Here is a 27,599-nt window from a genome sequence, read left to right as displayed (position 1 = left end):
ATTTGAAATTTGCGTTTAATATTCTACTTTTTCTTTTGCCTTGTTTACCTCGGATTTCTCACCGGGTTCCCACCATTTTGTTTTTCCCTTTGAGAGAGATTTATCTGAGGGGGGAGGGGGGGAGGTAGGGGTTGGAAATGTGAGTGCAGAGGAAATTGTCTGTATTTGTGGTTACGCCCTAGAAATGGGAGAGAATAGCCTGAAAAAGCTATTGCTGGTGCGGTTGATCCCTCTCGCTTACTTTCTTTTCAACGGTCATCTGTAACTATCGTGAAAAGAGTCGGTAAATGTTATCCCCCTTTTTCCACGACGTTGATCGATTGGGTTGTCTCGTTTGACGAAGCTTCACCACAAAATTGGATTCTAATTTTTATCGTTTTAAACCAACTCAGTGGGAATTGTCAAGTCACTGAAAAAGGAAATTTTCCAAAGAACGACATAGAGGCCACACGTTTAATAAATATATTATTTTTCAATTTTTTATTATCTATTTCTCGGTATAACATGTGTATAGTATGACATGACATGTATTTATAACATTATTTTTTTCCTCTTTATTCACATTTAAGTAAACTTTAAGGCACATTTGGCAATTGTATTGCATTACTCGGTGTAAACGATTAATTGACACTCGTTATTCTGTACAATTGGCATTTTTTTCCTCATAATTACAAACAAGAGTTGCACATCGTTCTAAAATCCATTTATGGAGGGTTATAAGTAAATGAAAGGAGTAATCATAATAATAAAAAGTTGAATAGTTTTTCTCATAGAGTAAAGATACCAATTGGATGAAGAAATTCAAAAGACAAAGGGATAAAATATGCAAAGTAAATCTTGGGACAATTTGAATACTCGAGAGTATTTAATGTATCACAACAAAATAAGGAAAGTCATTGTTTAACATTCAAATTGTCCATAATTGATGTTCAGCCGATCTGATGGGGCTTAAAAACTAAATGTTGGCACTCGTATTTTTGTTTCACCATGAAATTTTAATATAAAAGCATCTTAAACGTCTACTTTGAATGGTGATCCAGGGATGTGGTCCTCTCCCCACTTGACGATCACGAGGTATTCACCACGTTCACGAACGAGATAGCTGACGTTGTAAGTATTACGTCCCGCGTGCTTCACGTAGACCTCGTCACACGGCCCTTTGGGTCCATAGACACCGACGAACAGCATATTTTGGCCTGATAATATAAGTAGAATTAATCAACATCCTCTCTTACCTGTTCTAGGTGAAAACCGACAGTCGGTAGCTGAAGGGACACTTACCGGCATCGCCAGCGTTGACTGAGAATTGATTTTGTTTACCAAGGTATGCCTTCTTCAGACCCATACCCTTACTGCTGACCTTACTGGCATCTGATTTAAATTTGGGCATCTGGACTACGTCCTTCTTAGTTTTGGAAAACTTCTGAACAGTCTCCACTACGACAGAACTGGTCTCCGAAGCACCTCTCTCAGCCAAATCGGTTCCTAAATTTGTTATTGAAAAATTTTGAATTATTGAGAAGTTGAAAGAAGTGACACTGAAAACCCTAACATTTTTAATGCATTGCACGGAGAGAAAAATTCATCCACAAATAAAGAGAATCTTCCTTAGAATCACTCTATATTTAATTAAGCTGAGTTCACAGTTTCCTTGTTCTTAATTAAAATTACAATCAATCGATCTTACCAGTGCATGCAACCTTGAACGGTGATCCAGCGATATGATAGCCATTGTATTTGAGACTGATGTAGTAATCTCCAGGTACCAATGGTGTGTACCTGACCTTGTAGCCCTCCTCTACCTCAGTGCAATCCATAGCCACTTTGCTGGGTCCATCGACAGTGACAGCAAGTGCTCCAGCACCGGCATTGCAAGTGTCAACGATGAAATCGAACTTCTGGCCGGTTTTCACCTCTTTCAAACCATTACCGTAGGCCTGAATTGCCGCTGGATCGGCGTCGACTTTGCCTACTTTAACGCGCAGAGGGCTACCGTTGATGTGAACACCATTGAACTTGAGATGAATATTGTGAATTCCATTCTCACGGGCCATGAATCGGACTGAGTATTCTTCAGAGTCAATTGCCTGGATGAAACAGTCGTCTTCGACACCGCTTGGGGATACAATCTGGAAGTTTCATTAGTGAGTGAATCGTAATGGTTAAAGTAGTATGAACAAGCTCCAGGTGAGTCGATGAGAGAATTATTTAGACTTTTTCTCTCACATTTTCTGAAACTACCTGGGATCATTTAAAAAATGAGCCATTCACTGAGTGGCTGTTAAAATATTCTGTCGTCTAATTAACCCACTCAACATACTCAGCTCATCGTCGAGATCACTTAATAATTGAGAACAACAAAAAATATTTCCCCATCACTTCAAAGCGATGCTTTGCCACGAAACCATTCCCACATGAGGTGCAATGATCATGTGGGTAATAATCGTAATAACATAGAATCAATGATAATGATGATTTCAAACTTCTTAATGAAGAAGATCATAACTCGAATTGCTCCGCAATAATACCCCTCCCACTCATCTCTCCCTGAATTCACAAATTAATGAAAATTACAGTAATAAACTCCAGCATTCCCACATTATTGTTCATAAACAAAATCTAGTCCCAAATAAATCAAGTTTACAATCTCCACCAGATGTTTCACATCGCCACCCTCACCCATCGCATTACCCCAACATTCAATGGCACGATTTTGCGTAAAAAAATCATTTGTTTACTCGAAATAGTGTCAAGGATATGCAACAGGGGTTACACATGACTAATATCAACGGAGCATCCATCGCCTCCACACTTCATGAGGTTGTATTTTGCAATCTGCCGACATATATTTTTAGATCATTTGCGCAACACTGACACTCAAACGTCCTTGCATAAATTACAAAAATGAAAATTATCTCGATATTTTTGTGACGAATTTTGTAATATAAGAAGAAACAAGTCACTCGTTATTTCTGTTACCTTTCCATCGAGCTGTCCCTTGGCCCCGTTATTGCGTACTAGGAAAGTATGGGGTTTGTCAGGCTGGACTCCGTGATCCGGGAATTGAGCTACCTCTAGTTTATGAGCGTCTCCAACAGCCGGTGATATATAAACTTTGTGGGGTGAGTCGGGTATGTGTTGATCGTTGAACTTAATTCCCACTCTATAATCACCTGTAGCCAGACAGTAAAATAATCAAGAACAGTCATTTAAAGAAACTTGGAATCAAAGACTTCACAAACAACTGATTGAGACTAATTAACACATCAACTTGTTCGACAACTACCATCATCATCCCCCGAAATGACGAGATTTTTACAAGCCGTAAATGTTCCCATCATTTTTCACACAAATGTCACAACTGACAAGGGAAACAAATGGTTCTTAACGAATATAACTGTGCCACCACTCGAAGGCATCTAAACCTCTCGTTTCCACCGGTGAGATGAGACTCTCCGCCAAAATATGAATCCACAGTAAAACGAATATAGATTCGCGGATATTTTTAGTATCTTCATAACGTTATAAAGGAGGAACGAGGGAGAGGACAACGCTATCAACAAATATCACGACTGATTCATTTGCACCATCTCCAAAGAATCCCACTCGTCCGATTCACTTTATTGTCCGTTACTCTCCATTTTTTGGAACATTTTTGGCGGTGAACGATGGCTTGAGCTCCTCATAAATCAAAAGAGTTATCGGACAATTCAAATATTTATGTCAATAACAAGAAGATATTTTTGAATTGATCCATTAGGAAAAAAATTCGTCGGATATTTTGACATTTACCAGCGAAATTATTTAAACAAAAAAATTATTATGAAACCCCTTCCCTAAACACAAAAACTTACCAGGTTCAGTGACACGATAGCTCACATAGCAGGAGCCATCCTTTCGGTCCTTAAAATCAATCTGCGCTTTACTGGGTCCCTCAACAGAGACGGCCAATGTACCAGCACCAGCCTCCCTGGTCCAGATATTGAACTCACAAGGTTCGCCCTGCTCTCCCCTTTCCAATCCAGGCCCACCAGCATGCACCCTATGAGCTCCGCCATCCTTCAACGGACCCACCGTGAACTGGAAGGGTGATCCAGGGATGTGCATCTCCTTGTATTTAACTGAAACCGTATGAACCCCAAGCTCTTTGGGGACAAAAGCCACAGCATAGAGTCCATCCTCGACTTCCTTGATCTCAGCATCCTCAGTGACTCCTCCAGGGGATGTGACACTGGAGGTAAGATCGAATGAAGTAATTCCAGGCATCTTGAACGTCAATTTGCACTGGGAGCCCACTTCAGTGATGGGGACAGCCTCCCTACGGCGCTGAATCTTCTCCCTCTGTCTGTTGGAGCCCTCTCCAGTGACCTTAACAGTGAATGGTGAGCCCTCGACGTGATGATCAGCAAATTTGAGATTCATGATGTAGTATCCTGGCTCAGTGGGTTTGTAGGAGATGTTGAGGGTGCCATCGGAGTTGTCCTTGCACTGAATTTCGGCCTTGCTGGGACCCTCCATGGATAAGGAGAGACCACCAAAGCCAGCGTTCCTGGTGTCAATGGAGAAGGTGTTCTCCACGTGAGTTTTTCCCTGCTTCAGAGCGCCTCCAGTCACCTTGACCTTCTTGGCATCACCTACTTCGCGATCCTTGACATCGATCTTGAAGGGCGAGTTCTGAATGTGCTTGCCCATACGTTTGACAGCCACAACGTGCTCACCAGATTCCCTAGGGGTGAAGGAGACGCACATGTTGCCACTGGGCATTTTCTTGAGGAAGCAGGGCTCCTCCAGGCCACTTGGGGCTGTGATAGAAGCGTTCAAGGAACGAATATCAGCGTCGGAGACCTTCCCTGGGAGTTGAACCTCACTGGACGAGCCCACCGAGATCTGATTTCTCTTGCGACCCTCACCAGTAATCTTGGCTGCATAAGGGCTACCTTTGATCGGCTTGTCTGCGAATTTAACGGATATCTTGTATTCTCCAGGGGCTGTGGGCAAGTAAGACACTGAAACCGTGCCATCCTTATTGTCGTGGCAAGAGATTTCCGCCTTGCTCGGGCCTTCCACTGCTAGGGACAGACCACCAGCTCCTGCACCCTTTGTCGAGATTGTGAAGTTAGCGGGCTCACCGCATACTCCATAAATCAGACCAGGACCATAAGCTGTGACGTAGCCACTGGCGAGAGAGTCCACGTGGAAGTGGAACGGTGAACCTGGAAATTTTTATTTTCGATTAGCTTTAAGATTTTTTTTTCTATCAGCAGAACGATTCTTCGATAATTCTTTCGCAAAAACTTAGGATGGGGTTAATTTATTCCCCCGTCAATTTTATGTCAAGTCCTCCGTGATATATGGCTTAACGAATTAGTCTCACTCTCTTGAACATTGATATTATTTTTTTTTATAGTGAGAGAGAATTTACTTCCTGCTCACTTTTTTTCGACTGCTCACTTCGAAAATATATTTTTTTTCTAATGCTTCGCGTACAATTTTTTGTTCTATAAATTTTTTTTAAATCTCCCTGACTAACTGTTGAAGTCATGAGAGGCACCTGTGTCAATATTTCATGTTTCTCGATTCCACAGTTATGACTGTCAGTTGGCCCGAAAGTGGCCCCTTATTTTATATATGAGATATAATTGGAAATCTGTTTATTCTCAAATAACTCAATCACTAAATGCATTAGACGGAAATATTTCCTATATTTTTTTCCAAACTTCGAGTGGTTACGCAATTTTAATGAATCGTCTAAAAAAGACTGCGTCCTGGTTTCAAAAACTTAGTATTTATTCTAAGATTATTTGAGGATTTCAGTTACCATGGGTTTGCAAAATGGCAATTTCCCCACAATTTTTTAGGAATGCTGGCTGAGATAGGGCTGACTCACCTTGCACATGCTCTCCATTGAACTTAACGTAAACCTCATGAAGTCCCTCTTCCCTCGGGTCGTACTTGAGTGAGACAGTCCCATCATGGTTGTCTTCGATCACTGGTTTGTCTACATTTCCACTCGGCATCTTAACTTCGGCTAAAAATAATTCAATAAATTAGTTCGCCATGTAGTATCCCCTCGGCATCAAAAATAGTTCGTTTTTTCGTATCTAATAAATTCTCCAGTTTTTTTGTGCCTCCCATCTGAAGAATTTTTCTTCTAAAAATAAGGGAACCAAGTGCTCTCTAATTCTACGACAGAGGTAATTTCTCCAAACGTCGCCAAAAGGGTGTCAATCAAATACTTGGACAATACGAATACCTCAAAAGTGTGAGAATACCGCAGGACAATTTAAAAAAGCAATTAGAGTATCATCAAACCTTGTCGAGTGTTAACGTAATAGAGACTCTGGAAACGTATTGGATTAAAATCTAAAACGGATGATGGATCCGTTTCGTCGTCACTGATGTTATTATCTACTTCAGTTTCTAAATAAAATATTGGCCATTGTGGGTAATCCAACTCGCTACAAGTGATACTTTTAAGCCACTCTTGATAAAAAGTGGATATTTCTTGCCAAGTTGTTTCGATTTCTTCCTCTTGATCCTGCCAAAACATTTCAATGGAGCTTTGTCGATCGAACAACAACTTCTGTTCACCCTTTTGCCAATTCAAGAACCGTCAATTTATTTGTCGAAGTAAATTCTCCGTTTCTCTCCCGCACAATTTGACATCAAGGATACAACAAAAAAAAAATTTACAGTAAAAAAAAAATCAATTGCAATGGCTTGCGATGACTTGAATCATTGTTAATCTGTGCAACTTTGCCAGATTAATCAATATTAATTTCTCCAGAAGAATATCACTGAACTGTGAGAAATCCCGAGCAAGACTGATCCACTTGTGAGCGACATGTGGGTCGTCCCCGGGAGCTGAATTTTGTGGCTCCAGTGGGGCTAATCTGGATATATATCATCCGGGAGGCTCGTGCCATCAACGTCTCACACTCGTTCGTCGGCCAAAAGACGTTTAAAAAATATCCCACGCAGGCGCAATATGCCCACCCAAGGGACAGGCAAGATATTAATGAGATATCATTAAAAAAAATTACCTAAATAGACCACTGTACACGAAATGTCATTACCTCGGCTCCTGACGATTGAATTGATGCTACTGATCAAAGCATCTGAAGACCACGAAAATAAAACATGAGAGGATGCCCTCATAAATAATCAAGAAGCACAAATTATAACTCTCAAGGTCTAGAGTTTGAAAAATTTTCCTGCATTTAAAATCAATTCGAAATGAATTTTCAGCATTTTAATGTCTTATTTTTTTGCGAGGGGATTGGCAAGCGAGTATGAATCATCTCACGTTGAATTGGAGTATGGGCCAAGGGAAATATGAAGAGTGAATTTTTGGACGTCCCTCGGCTGATTAATGATCCAGCTTAGCTCGTCGTTATCGCTGTAGCTGTCCTCCATTTGTCACATGAGCCAGTGGTAACTTCCGCATAAATTTGCGGAATGTTTTATCAACTGACGCACAAGTGATTTTCCCCGATGAAGAATGAAGAATCAATCATCAGTAGATGCAATTGGATATATCCATTCGTCCATGGGTGTGAATATTGAATAGAAAATTCGAGAAGTGGATTTCTTCATCCACTAATTTCAATGTTACTGAGTATTTTTCAGGCATTTCGCATACGTTGTGCGTGTGACATTGCGCCACAGGAAAATTTACATAACTCGTGGTAAATGACGTCTTTGACGAGTGTAATTACAACCCTCGTCTTTGGCTCGGATCGTAAATCTCACACTCGCCAAAAATGTTATTTACCAACTCGTTAGGTAAAACCCTATTAAACGCTGAGACTTTCATTTTATTCCGACAATTGACCGACGATTTAAGGAGTTATAGATCATTGAAGACATCCATAAAATGCATCCGTATTCAAACGCCATTTTTCAAAGTAAAGTATGAATGTTAAAGGACATGCTGGTATTACGAAAAAATGTGAAGAGGTTGTCAGAAGAAATTATCGGCTTCCGGTCTCGAGACGAATTTTCTGTTCACCTTGATGTAAATATTTCCTTTATTCAATTATGGGCCAAGCACACGGTCGTACGCACGCGGCAGCAGTTAATCAACCAATATTAATATCGCGAGTGGCACACGCTGGCCTTACGACATCGTCCAACATCCTCCCAAAGGTAGATACAAGTGTATTAGTGGGCCATGTTCACGCGTAGCTCTCTCATATTTTTGGCCAGTGGGCAAGATTCATATGGGAGACGTGAAACAGCGGTGAACCTGTCGTGTCTGTCATTCTGCTGTTGCACCCGAGGTCTTTTTAGAATTCAATGAATAATAACATTTGAGAGCCTGCCGCAGTTTGATTGATTTTAGGATAAATGAGAATGGATTTCACACTGTGATTTAACGAGCCGTAAAACTAGTCGGTTAATTAAGAAGATTAATCATTTTTAAGCTAACCGTCTGTCATTGTAATTTAAATCGTGTAAATTTCATTGGAACTGCTGTCGTTGGACTACTGATCATTTTATGAAAGGATATCCAAGTACTTTTGTATTTTATTGTCAAAGATACTTGGATATCTCCTCAATCTGAAGAACAAAAAATGATACTCACAGGTAACGGTACCGTCAGCTGATGATGGCAGTGGGATGTTGTTGAGTCTGATTGAATTAAATTTGCTGGTACTATCGTGTTGGCTTTTAGTACTTCGCTTTGTTGTTATTGTCTCCTGGACAGTTGAGCTGCAGTGCTGCTCAATGACACTCTCCTGATGCTGCCTCCTTCTGCCACGTCTGTGAGTTTTGTGGGTACTTGTCTCACGATACTCCTCAGATGCCTATGCGCAATAATATTTTGATAAAAAATTAGATTAGAATCTCTTACTATCGCAATTTTTTATTTCAGTTATTCATTTCATTGTATTTTAATAAGTTATGGGGGGGTTCATTAGTAAAATTACTCTGTCTGAAACTAGTCTGATGTTGGAGAAGATAAACTGGAATTTTCCTAAAATAGCGAATGAGCCAGGATTTTTTCAAATTTCCCAAAAACTTCGGTAAGTCTACTTTTGATACTTCTACCCGGGTAACGGCTACTTCATTGCGTAACGAAAACCAAGAGGAATTCAATGGGTGGAGAGGGAGAAAACCTTGAATCTCGTTAGATAGGACAATTTTCGCATCATGAGAAAATTATTCACGATTCATTGAAATCGACTTCCGTTCCAACCCCGTGCGACTTTAGAATGAAATAAATCAGTTGTAGAATTTTCCAGGAATCGACAGAAGATCTTTGGGCGGTTGAATGCATAATTTTTTGGAAGGTCGAGAAAACTCAAATAGATATTTTTGGATGAGAAGATTTTAATGATTAGATGAATCCAATATTTCACTGTAAGAAGAAAAATAAAGGCTTAAAGAATTAGTTGGCTAATGGTGTTCTGTTGAGGGACCTTAAATAGAATTTGATCTAATACTAGGAACAATAAAAATTCCACGGAGAAAAAAAAATTGAAAAAACAAGGCATTTGACAGGCACTGAAATTCAATTCGAAATTTGTTTTTTAACGTGTTTATCTGTGATCGCGTACATCTGGCGTCTGATTTTCAAATATTTTCCAAATCGTCGGAATTTTAATTTTCCATAAACACGGTTTATATGATTTTTGAGCACGTTCGCCTTTGTTTATTGTTTCCTCTACTAAGAATACTTTAGTGTCTTTTCGAATTAGCACTGTCGTCTAACTTGGGAGCACTCAATGGGATTAATCTATTTCTAGTGCTCATGCTACTATTCCCCATGAGTCGTCCATATTTACACGACTTTATATATAATAAACTTTACTAAACTCGACATTTACTATCGTCCCACGATTCCGCCCGTTTGATTTACCAATTTTACCTTTGAACTAAAGAAATCCCAAAATGCGACTGAGTCGCAGAACAGTCGACGAAATACTCCTATGAACAATTCTAAATTTCAAGCTAATACAATAATAGAACATTCAACATGCTCCCCTCCCCACCCGCGTGCGTTCAACAATGATTGAATGCAATGAAAAATTTAGGAATTTGAAATACCCGTTGTCCCCGTCATTAGAAAAAAATCATTCAAAAAATTTAAGCAAATGGACAAGTGATTCTAGGCTCTCCAGACGAATTCCCGCAGCTGTCGGGTAATTTCTCACCACCGTTGAGCTCTCTCATTACATGCTAGCCACTTCTTAATCTTGTTTATATCTTTCATTACCAAAAATTCTAAATAATAGATAAATTTTCATTGCAATTTATGGGACGTTAAAAAATAATCCACAGTCGACAGCGCATGACAGGATAAAATCCCATTTTCACCTGTTTATTTACGACTGAATGTACACGATATTTAAGGCTACTTGTCGTAAATTCAAGGAGACAACCGAATATGCTTAATTTAATACCAGTGTATGTATCTAGATAATCCACCACTCTTCCCAGTCCACCCACAAGTTCCTCTTCTCCCGTTTATTCGAAACCGTTATAAATTCACGAAAAGCCCAGAGCGATGAAAATAGTCACTTGGTCAGCCTCACAGTAACGTTCTCCCATTCTCGCTGATTTAGATTCAAACGTATTGAATTTCATAACAATTATCAAAAATTAGGGGATGAATTTTGTTGTTATTTTATTTTTAAATCGAACATGAAGATACCTTTCAATAAACTATCACAATTCGAGTCCCCGAGAATAGTTCTCGACACACAATTGCCAACAGGTGGTTCAGTCTCGCTCTGATTGTATCTATTTTCCTTTCACACGAATCAAAGTCTTCCGTTAATGAGTCAACGTCTCGTGACGTTGGGAATTGTTAAAATTAATGTAAAAAAAAAAAACGTTTCGATGTGGTCCCGACGAGTTTTCGGCGTGAACTGTGTCGCTGGAACCCCCGCGACAATATCCTGTACGTGTTGGCCTCTATAGTTAGATCAACATTTGAGATAGATCATCCCTCCCTCACCCCAACCGCCCACTTTAGAAAATCCGGGAGACGATGAAGAGACAGATGCTAACAGGCACAAAGTTAATAACACCTTGATATTAATGCTCCAGCGCTTCGGGTTTCTTTCGGAATTTTGGAGAGATCAGTTCTTTTCATATAGGCTGGAAAATATGGCGCAAGGGGAGGAGGGGATTGTTTGTCCTTCTCACTTGAAATGTATTCTTGGGTTTCCAATTTGATTCTGGCTCATTACGAGCTGCGAATGGGCGTAAGCTCGTATTATGTGGATTTATTATTTCTGAATTATTCAGGATACGTTCCATCAATTTTGTGGTGAATTTAGAAAAAGGAGTTCCATCATCGCACGAAACTTGCACTTATAGTAATTATGAGATAGTGATAATATCGATCCATGTGATCAAATTGCATTAGACGTGATAATACCGTCTTCCAAAAATCACCAAAAAATGAACTGAGCAAATAGCGAATAACTTTGTAATGACAAATCAACAGGCCACCTAGTTTACCGATGTTGACAGTTAGTGATGAGCCAAAATCCAATTGGAAACGGGAAAATATTGCTCCAGAAAACTTGACAAATTATCTCCTCATCTATGGAGTGTTTCATAAGGCCTACATATCATTTAGGTTGCATATCATTTCATCCTCATCAATTTTTGATATTAAAAAAATTCTAAAGTCGTAACAGGAAAGATGCACATAAATTAATTGCAAACAATCATTAGAGTGATAAATTACTGAGAACCATGAAATCCAATCTTCTTGTTCATAATTTAGGTGGACAGATTAATGGGTAATTACGATTGTCACCGACAGACAAGTTGGTCTATTATTTCAACAGCGAGATCACGTACACCAATTTATAATACACCAAAAAAAAACTCACCGTGAATGTATAGAAACCATTTGGCACCGGTTGACCACCAAACTTAATGCTCAGTGTGTAGTCACCCGCATCCTCGACTTTGTAGTATACATCAACATTGCCATCGCCCTTGTCTTCGATATCGATGTCCACCACTTCACTAAAATTAGAGTGTTTCAAGTATTGCAGGTGTTAAGCATTTCTCTGTCAGCATTAACAAAATTTCCAATGGATTGTTGAGTTAAAACATGTAGAGTATCAGTCGGTGGTATCGTTGAGGGGCTGTTGGATCATTGCCAAATGATTCGAGAGACTTGTCAAAAGGTAGAAAACAGGGAAGAGCGTTTAGCTGGCATTGTTGGAGGAAAAATGTCTGTCAAGAGAGTGTTTGTCACGCTACAATTGTCTGCATAATGTCAAGTATGAGGTATTTGTCGCATAAGTACCAGGAGTATGCCAATGTCACTGGGGTATGACCACTTCCTCAAACTTGATCCAGTGAATAATAAACAGAATTCGAAAAAAACATTTCCGTCGACGAAAATATCTCGATATATTGATACCCGCTATTCTCATTATTCGATCTTTATTCCCATTACTCAAAAACTTTTGAATTTTTCTTCCGATCCCGCTTTGATTACGATGTCTTTCCCTCCTCGTGATTCCAAGGGTTCCTCCTATAACGTATTTATAAACTCCCAAGAAAAAGTGAACGATAAAAAATTTACGTGTTGATGAAGAACAGGATGATGATAAATATCGCTGTGGATCACAGAAATAGTTACTCCACCGAGGACAGATATTTATATTCCAATATTTTTTCACTCTCCTCATTTCGACAGTTTTAAATTTTGAGCTACAGGAGAAAGATACAATAAATAGACAAAAATTCGACTTAGTTATTGGTAGCTCGATCCTATCGCGGATGTGTTCAGTGTTAATAAAGTAGCATGTGGGTTGGGAAGTTTATAAAATATCAGCCAAATGCAGTGAACAAACCTGCCGGAAGTCGATCGAATTCTGCAGGTGACAGCCCCACGTCCAGCGTTCTGGGTGTCGACGTTGATGGAGTACTCCTCGCCTGGGGCTAAAGTCTGCTGAATTCCCTCTTTGATTTTGCATTGATCAGCTTTACCAGTAGACACACTCTGGACATTGACTGGGCTGTTGGGAACTTCTTTTCCCCCGTATTTAACGTTTACTTTGTAACGGCCGCAGTCATCAGGGAGATACGTGGCCTTGTATTTACCATCTCCGATGTTTTGGACAGTCACTTTACGTGGGGCTTGATCTGGTCCCTATGAATATAACGTTGAGTTGTTGTGCCAAAAATGTAGGAACCATTAATCATTGGAGCCGGATACTCCAATTCAATAGTATTAGAATAATTAGTTGAAACATTCGTGACTAATTGCTGATTCATAATTAACTAATGTGATAGATGAAACGCTCGTCGAATAATTTTAATTTCAATAGAGTTGAAGATGCCCCAGCTCTGATCCATAAAATCATTCAAAAAGAACTTACCAGCACTTGAACCTCGAGATCGCCATATCCAGCTTTCGATGTATCGACGACAAAGTCTGTTGGGAAAGATGCTGTGCAAACTGAGGCAACACCGGGTCCTGAGAGAACGACTTTATTAGGATCACAGCCTGGTTGCACGTGGAAACTGTAGGGGCTATCAGGGATGCTCTTGTTTCCATACAAAACATCAACTTGGATGTTAGCACCAGCTGCTGGGGGCATGTAAGTCACCTCGTAGAGACCATTTCCTCGACTCTCGATCTTGGGCTTCTGCATCTGGCCCTTATCTGTCTTCAGCTTAACGTTGAGCTGTTCTCCAGGGCATTTCGATGTGTCGACCATGAATTGTGCTGGTACGCCCTCGCGTACTTTCTCCGGCTCCAGGCCTGGCCCATAGGCTATCACGTCATTTCTACTCTCGACTGCGTTCTCCACTGGTACCCTGAAGGGAGAACCTGGGATGTGCTTCTCACCGAACTTGATGGCCACGTCGTAGTCACCGGGTTCTGTGGGTACGTACTCCACGCTGCAGGAGCCATCGTAGTTGTCCTTGCAGGTCATCCTGGCCTCGGAGGGGCCTTCGATAGCCAGACCCAACCCACCATTTCCAGCATCTGACGGTATTAAATAATTTAATAATAAAATGGTTGATAGAGTTGCGCAATTTTCATTTTCTGATCAATATCCGACTGCGAAATGTTGATGAAAACGTTTTTTTGTGAAATTAAAAAAAAATTTAATTTTGCCAAAACACTTTTGAGAAAAATGTGGCTATCACATCACCCTTCAATTACGAGATATATTTTGGAAATTGAATAAAAGTGCGTATTGGTCTCAGGTGATACAGCCCAATATTATTATTAATTAATTTAGACTCACCACTGGTCTCAACGGTGAATTTGTTGACCTTATCAACAATTCCCTTCTTCAAACCTGGTCCATAAGCCTTGCACTTGGTTGGATCGCAAATTCTCTTGACATTAACCGAGAAGGGAGACCCAGGAACAGGCACGTTATCATAAAGAATGTCAATGGTGTGAGGACCCTCCTCAAAAGGTGTGTAACTGACACGATAAGTGCCGTCGTTCTGGGGCGTTATTGTTTTCTCAGTTTTTCCTCCACTCGGATTTGTGATCGAACAAGAAACCTTTCCATCATCTCCTTTCGTTTTTGGAACTGCCCTGGTGTCAACAGTGAATTCCGTCGGGATATTCACAGCTATACCTAAAAATAAAAGACAAGTGTTGACCACAACTTCCATTACCCAGAGGATCTAATCATCTTTCTGAAATGATTTCATTCGATGAAGAGGATTATTCAGTAGCTAGGGGGAACCTTTATGAGAAGTTTCTGTACATTCATTCTGTGGGAAGCCCACTACAATCGAGTTAGAACAATTACCCCTATAGAAGTCATTATTTTCATTGAGATAATTCAAAATTTCTGAGATCACGAGGAATGCAATTCTAATTCTTAAACAATCATAGAAAACCAGCACAGAAAATCCTCTCGTCGTATTTTATCCCTCCACTACTTTACATACTTGTCAAATGTAAAACGAAATATCTAATTGAAAAAAAAAATACAGCAACATCGAAAGCAAATATGTTCTCGATCAGCAACAAACCAATACCTAGAGTGAATAACAAAAAAATCCACAAAAAAAATAATTAGTTCAAGGCAATCAGAAAAGCAGGAGGGAGAATAGGAGAAAAGTTTCCATAATCTCATGCTGTGTAACTACACCAAGCAATTGCAAGAGAAAAAAATCGTAAAAAAAAAATCAAATTTTGCACGCGTCTCCTAACCATGGGGCTGAATGCCATGTCCGATGACCTTGATCTTGGAAAGATCGGCGTCGGGTGCGATGATAGCTTGAAACGGTGATCCAGGAATGTGTCGATCATTGAAAGTGATATTGATTCCGTAATCTCCAGGTTCAGTGGGTAGATAAGCAACTGAACAGGTACCATCCCCATTGTCACGACAGTTGATAGCTGCCTCACATGGACCTTCAACAGTGACACCGAGTCCACCCTGGCCAGCGCCACGTGTGTCAATGACAAATTCAGCTCGCCTACCGACAAGGCCACGATGGAGGCCAGGTCCAGTGGCACGTACTTTAGATGGATCACTTCCATGTACACAATTCAATCGGTACGGATGTGGTGTTATTGGCTCACCCCCAAAACTAATACCCAACAAATATTCACCTAGCTCCATAGGTGTAAAGTTAACGAGATAGCCATCGTGTGTTGGTATCAGGTGTGCCATAACACGATTGCCCGATGGTGCTGTTATTCCCACCTGTATCTCAGCGGTTCTGTTGCCAGTCTCCTCGGTTATCACTCGAAATTGTTGAAGGCTGTTGACCGGTGCCGCTACGAGGATTTTTTTGTTTTGTTTTTTTTTTGATGAACGATAGCAGCTTTTTTTGTTCTTCATGTTGTTAGCAAGTATAATGATTATTCGCATAATTAGGGGAATATGAATTATGCGCGTGGTTAGTTGTCTTCCTTTCCATAGTGAAAGTACTTTTCTCATTTTTCCGTGAGACAGAGTGAATATTAGAAATATTGTTTTTACTGGTTTTGTTGAGAATTTTTTAATACTGGAGGACTAGGTGATTTTGTAAGAGCATTAGCATGTGCAAAAAGGTTGCGATGTTTTTGATATAAATATTTTTAGCTGAAAGTCCAAGTGGTAACTACGTAACTTGCTACCGAGGAATTTCAAACTGTAGGGGTATTCTGAAAATAAACATTTTTGGTTGTAGCGATCCGTTGGAATGACGCTAACCAGTCATACGACGCGGGAACACCTTGCGACCCAATTCAATGATTCCCAGTGTAATACGTTGGATTAAGGATATCCAAGCACGTTAATCATTTTCTCCATTGAAACATTATTCTAAGTTTGTCGTTGAAATATTTTCCTGAGGAAGATGGTCAAGCACCGGAACCTCTAGCTCTAAAGATACTATTTCCTGGAATAACTTGGATATCCTTCGAGGAACATGAATGAAAAATAGACCCCCATAGACTGGCAAGGCAAGTCACACCAAATTTACTGAGAAACCCTAAACACCACCCGGACGCGCAATTTTCTCTTTGATAAAGAAAAAAAAATTGATCGCCGTCGTTAGCCCAAGTGCAACGGTCTTGCTGAACAAAATTCCGTATTGCAGTAGTGAACTCATTATATACATCGCGTACCACCCGAGGGAAATTATTTTAAGTCACTGGCCCCAGTCCAAGAAAATTTAAAACTCAAGTCACATTTTGCAGTAACATCCTTCTTAATCTCAAATAATTTTCAAACACCCCCAAGGATGCGCTCCTGTTTCAATAAACTCGTTAATAAATCAGCTAGTTAATTGCTTCCTGCTTCCCAAAAACGAAAAATTATATAGTTGAGGAATATAAATTCAAGGGTGTCAAGAATATCCGTGTGGAAAGCCTAAATGATGTAGAAGAAACGTAAAACTTGAATATTTTGATACTCACTTGGTTCTAGTCCATCGACCTTGATCTTGGAGACATCTACATGAGGCTGAACGTTCACCTTGATCGGGCATTTGGGTACCTTCAATCCTCCATAGGTGAGATCCACCTTGTAGGGTCCTGGTTGAGGTGCGACGTAGTCAACAGTGTAAGTACCATCCTCATTATCACTCAATGTCACTGGAAGATCTCGTCCATCGGGTCCAGTCATATTGACATCGAGGTCGCCATTGCCAGCCTCTCTGCAGTCAATATTGAAGTGAGTTGGAGTATTAGACTTGACGCCTTTCTCCAGACCAGGTCCAAAGGCCTGGACCATGGCTGGATTCAATGGAGAGGTGACTTTGACCCTGTAGGGGGATTTCTTCGTAGCAACATTTCCATAGTTCACCATCACCACATGTCCAGCCCCGGAGGTTGGCGTGTAGTGAGCCTGAACCGTTCCGTCTTTCTTGTTATCAAGCTTGACAGGCACTTGACGTCCTAAAGCGTCTTGAATGGCGACCTGGAAACAATTAAACATGATATCATGCTTGCGATGACACCAGCAGAGCCTTCTGACTAATTGGTAGGGATTTTTCTCTTGACATAGACTGGATAGATGGAGACTGGAAAAATCTGAATAGAGATTCTTCATCATCTTTGATAGTAAAACAAATCGCCATCGATGTGTGAGAGTGAAGATCAGCCCCCCTCTCATTTGACACGAAATTCCCCATAAATTTATTGTCTACGTATAAATTCTATAGCATTATTTAACCCTGAAGTCTTCATCAAATAAAATCATGAATAACAAACCTCTAGAGGCGCTTGTCCAGCTTTACGTGGGTCTACCGTGAATTGTGTGGGCTTATCACGATGAACCCCTTCAGGTTGAATCCCAGGTCCGGAAACCTCGACTTTATCAGGATGAAAGTCACTTGCAGGAACAATGTTAGCAATATAAGGCGACTTGGGAATGTCCTCATTATCACAGAGGATGTGCACAGCATAAGGTCCTGGAGCTGTGGGCAGATAGGTGACGTCTGCAGTTCCATCCCCATTATCATGGCACTCGATTTTCGCTTTGGACGGTCCCTCGATGGAGAACCCTAGAGCTCCTGTCTCTCCATTGGTGTCCACAGTGAATTTCGCTGGATGATTGACAATCCCGCCATACAATCCTGGCCCGAACACTCGGATCGACGATTCTTTGTAGGGGCCGACGTTCACTTCGAAGGGGGACTTGGGGATCTCCTTCCCACCATAAGTTATCATCACCACGTGGCGCCCATCTTTCACTGGAACATAGTGACACTTGTACGTATTGTCGTCGACCTTATTGATGGTGACGGGGAGGCTGACACCGCCTGGACCAATGCAACGAGCATCAACCAGTCCTTCTCCAGCATCATTGGTGGTAATCACGAAGTCTGCGATGTCTTTCACACGAACACCCGTGGAGAGTAAACCTCTACCGTATGCGCGACACTTCTTGGCATCTGATACTGGCGCTACATGGACTCCCATTGGGCTCTTCGGGATTAATTTTCCAGCGAAGAAGACATTCACCGAGTGAAGACCTACCACTGGGGAACAGTACTCACAACGCCAGACGTCTGGTGATGTTTGACGAAGTTTTACAGGCACTGTGGTCTTCGAGCTCTGCAGGAACGTTTTGTAAAAATCATTAAAATTACTTGAGTGGAAATAATTTTTAAAAATTTAGGACATTAGCAGTTGTGGATTTACGAGGTGATTGAAGATCAGTTAAATAATAATTCAAATGTGAGTTAATATTTTCTCACCTGCGGATCGAGAATAATGACTTCTGGGACTCCCCTTCCAGCATCCTTGGTATAAATATCGAAATAAGTTGGGCGATTGACAACGACGCCTTGGGGTTGCAGTCCAGGTCCACTAGCGGTGACTTTGCCAGGATCGCCTGGTTGACCCTCGACCAGAACAGGATACGGACTCTTCGGGATTTCCCGGCCTCCATAAAGTACTTTGACCTTGTGAGGGCCCTCGGCTTTCGGTGTGTACGATACAGAGTAGGTAAGGTTCCTGTCATTGTTGAAGCGAATGTCAACCGGCAATTTTTGACCCTTGGGATCGTCGACTGTCACCTGAACATCGCCTTTTCCCGCCGAGAAAGTTTCAACCGTGAAATTGGCTGGAGCACCGACGATCGGGCCTTTCGGTTCGATTCCAGGACCGTAAGCTCGTACTCTGTCGAGGAACATGATGTCAATCAGATTGAGGGGTTTTTCAGGGAATGAACAAACTAAAGACAACGATTGCCTCATTGTCCACACGTTTTAACAAGCGTTAGGCCATAATTCAATGTTACAGCACGCCTGCAAACCAGCGAACCGCAAATAATTACCAAAATATTTTATTTCAATGTCTATTGATGGACTGTTTTTTGTTTAATCGTCCACAGCCCCCGAATTAGATTAAAAAATTGAATAGAGTGGGGAGTAATATCGACGTGTTAGATTTCAAACTCTGATTAGAATTTAGGAATGTGTATCGTTTTCTGCTCCCCCTGTTGTCTGTGTAATTGAAATTATGCGATTGGTATTAATGCGCAAATCCTTGTCAATTAAATGAAATTAATTTATAATATTATTTGAGAAAACAACTGTGCTTCCCGACTTACCGGGGCGGAGGCACGCTGCGACCGAAAAATGAAATAAATTCATTACTTATTTATCAAAATTTCGATTCATCAAGTTTCAAAATTTTCATTATCGATTTACCATTGAAGAAAAATCAGGTACATAGAATTTTTAATTACCTGTTTGGATTGGTGCGCGGTCTGATTGGAGCACCAGGCTTCAATTTTGCATGTGGATACTGAGATAGATATGTCATCATAGACAATTCGTCCACGTTTGGATTGACCATTTCTTCAGGGCTAATGAGCTAAAATATAAATTGGGTGTCACATCAATTTAAATATGATATAGAATAATCGTGAATACACCATTCACCAAAAATGACGATCATACGAATAACTCGGGGCGTGAACAATACCTGAGGGATATTGAGCCAGTCATCAGCAAGTCCCATAGCCTCAGCAGCATTTTGGGCAGCATCCTTGGGATCCCAGTTCTGCCAATCTGGGCAGAGACCCGGGGCAACAGCATCGACCAGCGCACCCACGGCTTTTCCATCGTTCCAGTCTGACGTGAAGTTATTAATCGGCACTTCCGGCAATTTCGATTTGATCCAGTTCATTAGTCTCTGCTTCGGCGTTGCACCTTTCTCCGTGTCGTCTCCATCATCACCATCCCACATTGGCATGGAGATTGAGTAATGGAGAATGAGAGTCCATATTAACCCCAGGATCAGCTTCAATTTGCAATCAACGATGTCCGATGAATCTGCATTAAAGAGAAAATTCTCGATGTTACAAAAATTATTTATAAGGCTATCATAAAAAAAAGGCTATTGTGGGGGAAATTGTTTCTGGGTTGTCATGAGAGGCCTTTTCTTAGAATCGAAACAAGGACAGCTCTGTGCACCAGGACCACCCGAGCTACCCCATAAACAAGTCTGAAGTGTTGGATACCTTTGACAACGGAGGGTCAGAGTTTTCGTCGAAACAAATGATGAATGCAGCGTTGAGGATCTCCATGACGCGATGGAGATCAAGTCAGTTCGCCTATCAACGAGGGCGAGTGCACATCGGAACACATCCATATATTATTCAAATTATACCTGTTCTTGATTTACCATAATTATCGTTAAAACACCTCCCTACATTCCAAGAGCAATTATATTCATCCAAGACAAGTGTACAACGAATTTCTTCGAATATAATTTCCTTTCTGGTGAAAGTATTGAGACACTATCTCGAAAATTCCGCTATTTCCCATATTTTTTTAGATATTCAGAAGAAAAAAAATGTAATTAACTAAACTCCCTTGATTTGTCATGATTTATTTTGATCTAGACTGTTCATCTTTTCCCTCATATTTACAAAAATAATGAATGTAATTCAAATGTAAACCCAAATGTAAAGTAAACTGAGGTCAAGAGACCTTCTCGCTTTCATCACAGACATCTCATTCATTCTGTTCAATGGTTTATTGACACTTCTCAAAAGCAAGAGTGAGACAGAGTCATTCCAAGTGCTACAATAATACTCTCCCAGTGACTTAAAACTCGAAACGCCAACGCCCTCGGTTTTTCGACTGCAACATGACACGTACGTGGGTGGAATTTAGCGGTCTCATAGATGAGGGGTGAGACTACCATTGTTAAAATAGAATGTGCTCATTCCTACGTCACAGTTTCACCTATGAATCACGATTCTTATATCCAACGGCTGATTGAATATTCAGTGTCAGGGAACTCATCGGGACTCAGTGACTAGGTGCAGCCCACTGCACATTCAGAAATTGTTCATCTAGTCGCAGCGATTTTAAAAATACGTGGGAGACGTTTCAACACCTTTTCCCACTTCATTCTTCACTTCAGGATTACGGTCCAGTGTGTAAATCCCGTTTCTCGTATAACGTTTTTCGTTGCCACAATCACCCGGACGTAATCTCGTATTGCACATAGTGTAATTATTTTCAAAAACAATTATCATAAAAATCAAATCAACCCATATAGCTATCATAATCTTCTTTTAACTTTGAATTAATGACATTGTAAATATTTGAAATATTTGAACCTCTGATTGAAGTCATTTGGTGGATTAAATTACATGCTTTAAAACAAAATTGACAATTAAAAAAACAAACAAGTGAATTAAAACTCAATAGTCACTGATGAAGTTCAAAAATATCCCTATTTGACCAGGAAACGATAAAATTTCATTTATTTCCCTTTAAGGGCAATTTCTAAAAAGTCCACACCTTTACGAATTTTTAATCGATGTTTTAATGTTATTGTAAACGAAATTTCATGATCTATCCGCCCTACGAGCAATGTTAATCGGCAGGAATAAATACGAGTTTATAACAAAAAGATGAAAAACAAGAAAAGTCTGGCCCTGAAATAATTAGATGCACGACGCGCCTGAACACACATTCCGATTATCAACTCACTTATTCCCGCGTGAATTCGATAACCAATAAGCCCCAATATGCTGTTATCAACCGTCTCATTTAATCAGTTCCATTCTCCCTCATTCGATATGTAAACAACTGAAGCATTTGGTTGGCTCGGAAAAATTACTCTCCTCGGAGCAAAAGTAAGCCCGATTCATTCCTTCTATTTTAAGCAATTACCCAACACTGACGTCACACAACAACGCTCGAAGATCGAGTAACTGACATGTTCCACGTTTAGTTTATTCTTTTATTCCTCTTTTTTTTCATAACATTTGAGTCATCATGCAAGCGGATTCAGGTCTGTGTAAATTCTTTCTCGAGGGTCATCCTCTTGAGACTCACCGAGCTGATGTTCAATGGGATTATTATATCGATCAATAGCTTGTTTCAGTGGTGATGATTTAGGAGGCAGGGAGAGGCTTGTAAGTGTTCTTCAAATATTTGATTGATGTTGAAGGAGAAAAATCGGTGTGGTAAACTCCCTCGAGTTTTGAGGAGTTTCAATTTCCCGTCAGGTCATAAATTTCCATAGCATGAAAAATCCCCTCAAATTTACGAATCCATCGAAAAATGAAAAATTGATAGAACAAGAATTCCACTGTTTTATTCAATTCTCCCCGATTTAGGAGCAGAGTAATTGAGAGTGACGATTAATCCAAACAAGTGCAAGACCTCATTATCTACCCCTCAGTAAGTAATAAATGTTGCTTTGCCTGAGACAGTATCGCATCGTACTTCAATAGTCTATACACTGAACACACCAGATATTCTCGTTACGGTATGTACCAAGGTTGTATTTTAATTGAATTAATAATGAAGTAAAATGACATAATAATAATCCAACAGAATTTCTAGTATTCCATCTTCAATTCCTGCCCTTTCTTCTAATCATTCTATTAAAGGACGAGGGAGAAAATTGATTGGATGACTTTCCCGTTGTTGGATAAAACATATAGCAATAATGAGGATTAATCTAATCGTGGAAAGATAGGAAAGAAAATACAGTAGATTAGTATAAATTAATCTAGTGGTGACGGTGGAGCGCCCGTTCGCTAGTTGACAATAACACGTATCGAGCCTGGTGGAGAGAAACGCATCATCAAATGGGCCCTGAGAATTGAATTAATATGAGACAATTGAAAATTCCATGCTCAACTGACGAATCAGTCAAATAAAAAACACAAAATATATGAGTTAAATTGGGTGTGACGGTCTGATTTATTTCTGGGGTATTAATCAGCGAGAATTGCTATTTCTTTCTCTCGTTATATCGGTTTCATCAATTACCCTGAATAAAGCGTGAATGAAACATAATCGTTTATCAAAACGACAATAAAAATTGTGAGATTTAATGTCTCGTCAAGGTCAGATGGAAGGTGAAGCTTTAAAAACTACCTGCAACTGGGACTACGGGCGATTGGGTAATTTCTATTTTTGGACTGAGGTTTTTAACTTGAAAAAAAAAAAATTAAGTATTCATCATCGCTACTGTTATCCACATTTCACAATTATGTTTCATCCATTCATGACATCACACCAATATCTTCCGGCGTGCATTAAGATTCGAACGTAATCATCAAGCTTGACATCATTTTTCCACTTATTACTGACCCGTAATGTAATGACATTGTAATGTTCAATAATTCCAAGTGTTTCTCTAATTGTCTTTTTATTTCAATTTTATTTTCGTCACTAGGAGGAGAAAGTATACTCTCCGGTGACCGATACAAGGTCACGTTTGGCCAAGTGCCGGCAGTTTAACGTCACCCGGTGTTTCTTTATCCTACTTTATTCTCCCGTAGTTATCACTCGAGAGAGAAACGATTCAATCTCCCACGAAATGCCATGATAACCCATTTCGAATTAATCATACGTTAATTTTTTGCTTTCAATTCACCTCATTTTCAAGTTATTGTAGAGATTGTATCGGATCGCCACCGGATATATTTTCAAGGCGACTGTTAAACAATCGTCGGATGTAATATTAACTGCGCCCGAATTGTATTCCCCTACGTGATGAAAAATTGTAATCTCTCAATTACTTTGTATTATGACTGAGAAAGGAAACGTGCTTTAGCGAACACATGATTCGTTAGCGCTTTACGTATATGATTTTTTATTCATTTATATGGTTAACGAAAGGTGAGGTGAGCCTTGAATTTTTTAGTGTTTTTCGAATCAGGTATATAAATTTCGAGGGCCATTAATGTTATCACACAGCTCTTCCATTCATACGAATATAAATTATATATTTTTTATATTTATATTGACACTGATATATTAATACCTCGGGTCTGAATCATAATGAAAGTGAATCCTGAGAGGCAACCCTAATAATCTGCGCAAGCAAAGCCAGCCGGCTTCCCGGGTCGTCCCGGGCCACGAGGAATCGATCCCGCGCGCGATGGCTTTTGTTCAGCAAAAATGTGGCAAAAAATACGGTTAGAATGTGCATTGGAAGCAGCCCCGTTAGCAAGAATCAGAATTGTAAACGAAAGAAGAAAACTATCTGCATCAGCAGAAACTCCAACTCTTCGTACATTTGCCCAACAGCGATTAGAAAATAATAAAAGTAAATATATTTGGAACTCACCAATGTTAACAATGCGTATTCCCTGGTCGTCGAGGAATTTAAGTGCAACAGCCACATTCTCCAACTTTTGCGATCTAAAATTGGGCTTTTTGTTGTGCTTTGGCAGTCGCTTTTGGGCCAATACCTCCAGCAAACTCACTAGTAGAAGCCCATCAGACAGATCACCCTCCAAATCATTGATATATTTGTCAACACATTTTAGATGTTTATTTGCCCATCTTGTAAACGTATTTTGTTGTATTCTCTTCCACTGCGCATCCTCAGCAAGTTCCCGCTCAAACATTTCTTCTTCCTCCTGTGCGGAGTTCCCGTCTCTGACTGACTTATCATTCTCATTCATTTTATCCGGCTGTTTGTACGCAACAACTACACGTAAATCTTGGGACTGACGATGGGTGATTGGTTTTTGCCGGCTATGGTGGTGGAAAAACACTTGTGTGCTCAGACGTCAGTAGTAGCGGCCAAGGTAGGAGAAACAGACCTGTTGGGCCACTGGCGACTTTTTTCGATGTTTTAGTTTTGCTTTTTAGTTTGTCCTTTGGGGGCTGCCGGGGCAGGGAGGGGAGCCTCTATTCCTGTGAATTCCACTTCTCTCTGGTCTGTTTTCCTCGGTTGTCTCCTTCCAATGGGCTATACGCGCATGCGCTGGAATTCCTGACCTCACTTGGTTGCTTTATGCTTTTTCAAATACGACGAGGTACAACCGGTACCTGTCAAATACGGCTGCATCCAATTTGTGACTGGAAATTATTGAAATACGATTTTTAATTTGGTAAATTGTCATCAAGGCTCTCGAGGAGATTTTCCCGTGACTGGGCGGACGCGAGCGGGCAAGGGGTTACGTGCGTTATGAGTCAGACGCATTTTTTAAGTTCCATTTTATGAGTGGAATGCGGTGAATGATGTTTGTCTTCTGGGACATTACTACTCATAAATTTTCTGTTTTCTTGTAAAAAATAGACTAGTTGATTTGATGGGATGTTTGAGGATGAAGATTCATAAACGCAGTGTTAGAGATTTATCGATATTTCATGGAAAATGGGATCGTAATTTTCATAAGGGTGACATTGAAACGCCTTAAAATTCTTAGAAATTTTCGAGTTGTCAGTGGTAATGAGGCCGGAAATTCTCAAACTGATCGAATTTTCAATGAGACTTTCATATTCAGAAATAAACTAACTCAAAAAATCAAGTAGTAGGGATTGCCAGAATATTCCAGAGGTAAATCACTTGGATATTCGATTATTCAATGAAAATATTGTGTCCAATTGCAATGAAAATTAAACAGATAGAAAATTCACGAGATTTGATAGGCGATGCGAAAGTTTGAAAATTATTTTTAGTTCAATTTTGTGATATTCTGAATTTGCCGACCATGAACCAAATACTGCGAATCATCGGAGCCACCGAATAATGGAGCAGAATCCATGAATCAGTCGATTCTGAATGAAAATAAATTCAGAATTTATATCATCCTTTCTACCCGATTTATCGATGAAACTAGAATAACATATTCATCTCTGTTGCTGACGAGAGAATTCTGGTTTTACGATAATACCTAGCATTTTGAATAATGTGAAAACAGTGAACAAGAAAATTGTGGGAATGAAAAGATGTGGCGTTTTTGCTTGGCCACGGCTCGATGCCAAGATATTTTTAAAATGAGTTTTGAATCATTCCAACGACACTGGCACAGTGTGAAGAATCATTTTCAGAAATTCTCCCCCTCGGGCATACGCATTATGCATTATGAGCCAAAAAATTATATTAACACAAAGCGATGGAAATTTTTCAACTGGGTTAAGGTAAACAATTTAATGGGAGTATCAAAAATAATCATCGCTTATCGAATTAACATATTTGTTTACCAACTTTGGTCTGTCAGTACGTCTTAGCGATAACTGTGAGCATTAGGATTGTCGCGTTATCACCAAAACGCACGATCCGTGATTTCAAGAGCATGGGCTCTTACAACAACTGTTAAAACTCTTCAAACAGCTGAAGAAGAAAAATTTTTTTTTTAATCTCAAACTTTGGAGCACTTTTGACGTTTGTCAGCGTTCGATTAGAAATGCTAATATCAATTCAGTTACATAAAGCAAATACAGAGGAGCAGTTAAAGCACTTGAGAGCTAACTCCAGAAAAAATAATATATAACGAAATTTAATTTAGGCACTTGACTTCACGTTTTCACACCTCAATGAAATCTTCACAAATCACAACACCAACGGTATTTCCAGCTCCCTCGAGTATTCACCACTGTCGAATTAACAACCGAAATGGAAAGTAATTCAAACGATGTGAGAATTTACTCGGAGTAATAATCGTGTGAAAATGAAGTGACAAAATTTGGCGTCTTAGCACTCGGTGTATTAGATTGTAGTTGACCGTTTACTTGGCCGTCGATTGCAAAGTCAAAAGCTAGTCTGAGTGAGAAGAGAAGTTACCTCCCAGAATAGTTTCACGATACCACTCTTGTACGTTTAGGAGCCTCTGTGCGACACCCCGCACTCTCTTCCTCGCACAGTTATTCTCCCCTACCCATACGTTTTTACCCCGAAAAACCTTACAGTTGTGATGGCCACACGGGAGAAGGGGAATGAGCGATTCCGAGCTATATATACACAGGGAGGGAATACGCATTATCTACAAAGTGTAAAATAAGAATCATTCGTTTTTACCGCGGTTTAAAAAAAATTAGAGAATTGGGGAGGGCGTGATGCTCTTTCGTTAAAGGAGTCATTACGTTTTTTTTTTTTTTTTGAGAAGTCACCGCGAAGAAGTGCGACCTATTGGCACACTAAGGATCACTCATGAAACTCGTGTATTACCTTCAGAAGCAAGCTTGAAATAACGAACCGTATATGGATGTACTTGGGTAAATGGACAGCTACATGGGAGGCTGAATTACTCGAGTCTTTTACCTTTGAATGGATTCACCGAGTCACCAGGCCATAATCGGTCGAGCAGAAATGGATTATCCGATTTTTTCTGTTCGATATTTACATCGTTCGCGCGGTATTATGAGACCAATAACATGATTATTTGTTGTGAAACTTCTGGCTCCGGTGTCCGGTTTTCTTCGATGGC

At 40.1% G+C, this 27,599-nt stretch overlaps 1 protein-coding gene and 1 long non-coding RNA gene across 13 annotated transcripts; one reads left to right on the top strand and one right to left on the bottom strand.

The window, feature by feature from the left end:
• Positions 1 to 452: 452 nt before the first annotated feature.
• On the bottom strand, positions 453 to 27,072 carry LOC135164643 (filamin-A). 11 transcript variants are annotated; one of them, XM_064125189.1, is made up of 20 exons: positions 26,957 to 27,072; positions 24,509 to 25,248; positions 19,886 to 20,235; positions 19,647 to 19,774; positions 19,509 to 19,523; positions 18,652 to 19,075; positions 17,663 to 18,508; positions 16,868 to 17,369; positions 15,170 to 15,742; positions 14,241 to 14,585; positions 13,362 to 13,975; positions 12,834 to 13,132; positions 11,856 to 11,994; positions 8,588 to 8,810; positions 5,888 to 6,028; positions 3,855 to 5,213; positions 2,980 to 3,173; positions 1,688 to 2,129; positions 1,282 to 1,485; positions 453 to 1,196 (listed from the first exon to the last, which is right to left on the bottom strand). In XM_064125189.1, the coding sequence occupies exons 2-20, from the start codon at positions 24,846 to 24,848 to the stop codon at positions 1,012 to 1,014; spliced, it is 7,323 nt and encodes a 2,440-aa protein (XP_063981259.1). In that variant the 5' UTR covers positions 24,849 to 25,248; positions 26,957 to 27,072; the 3' UTR covers positions 453 to 1,011. The 11 variants fall into 11 exon arrangements, with proteins under 11 accessions (XP_063981259.1, XP_063981255.1, XP_063981256.1 ...); XM_064125185.1 differs by lacking the exon at positions 26,957 to 27,072 and adding an exon at positions 26,602 to 26,949; XM_064125186.1 differs by lacking the exon at positions 26,957 to 27,072 and adding an exon at positions 26,706 to 26,949.
• Positions 21,746 to 23,103, top strand: LOC135164645 (uncharacterized). Of its 2 annotated transcripts, none has more exons than XR_010299354.1 (3): positions 21,746 to 22,337; positions 22,542 to 22,693; positions 22,771 to 23,103. It is a non-coding gene; the product is annotated as an uncharacterized LOC135164645 (long non-coding RNA). The 2 variants fall into 2 exon arrangements; XR_010299353.1 differs by having other exon boundaries at positions 22,762 to 23,103.
• Positions 27,073 to 27,599: the final 527 nt, after the last annotated feature.

The sequence above is a fragment of the Diachasmimorpha longicaudata genome, chromosome 7 (genome assembly GCF_034640455.1).
Source record: "Diachasmimorpha longicaudata isolate KC_UGA_2023 chromosome 7, iyDiaLong2, whole genome shotgun sequence".
In the NCBI taxonomy this organism is placed as follows: Eukaryota; Metazoa; Arthropoda; class Insecta; order Hymenoptera; family Braconidae; genus Diachasmimorpha; species Diachasmimorpha longicaudata.
The sequence above is the reverse complement of the archived record's forward strand: the minus strand, read 5'-3'. Positions and strand labels throughout refer to the sequence as shown.

Bases quoted from the DNA above. Each gene is read 5' to 3' on its own strand.
- LOC135164643 (XM_064125189.1), bottom strand. From the start codon at position 24,848: ATGAATGAGAATGATAAGTCAGTCAGAGACGGGAACTCCGCACAGGAG. The intron at 14,586-15,169 runs GTTAGGAGACGC...TTTTATTTTTAG, and splicing joins ACATGGCATTCAGCCCCATG to GTATAGCTGTGAATATCCCG. The intron at 1,486-1,687 runs GTAAGATCGATT...TAACAAATTTAG, and splicing joins GTTCAAGGTTGCATGCACTG to GAACCGATTTGGCTGAGAGA.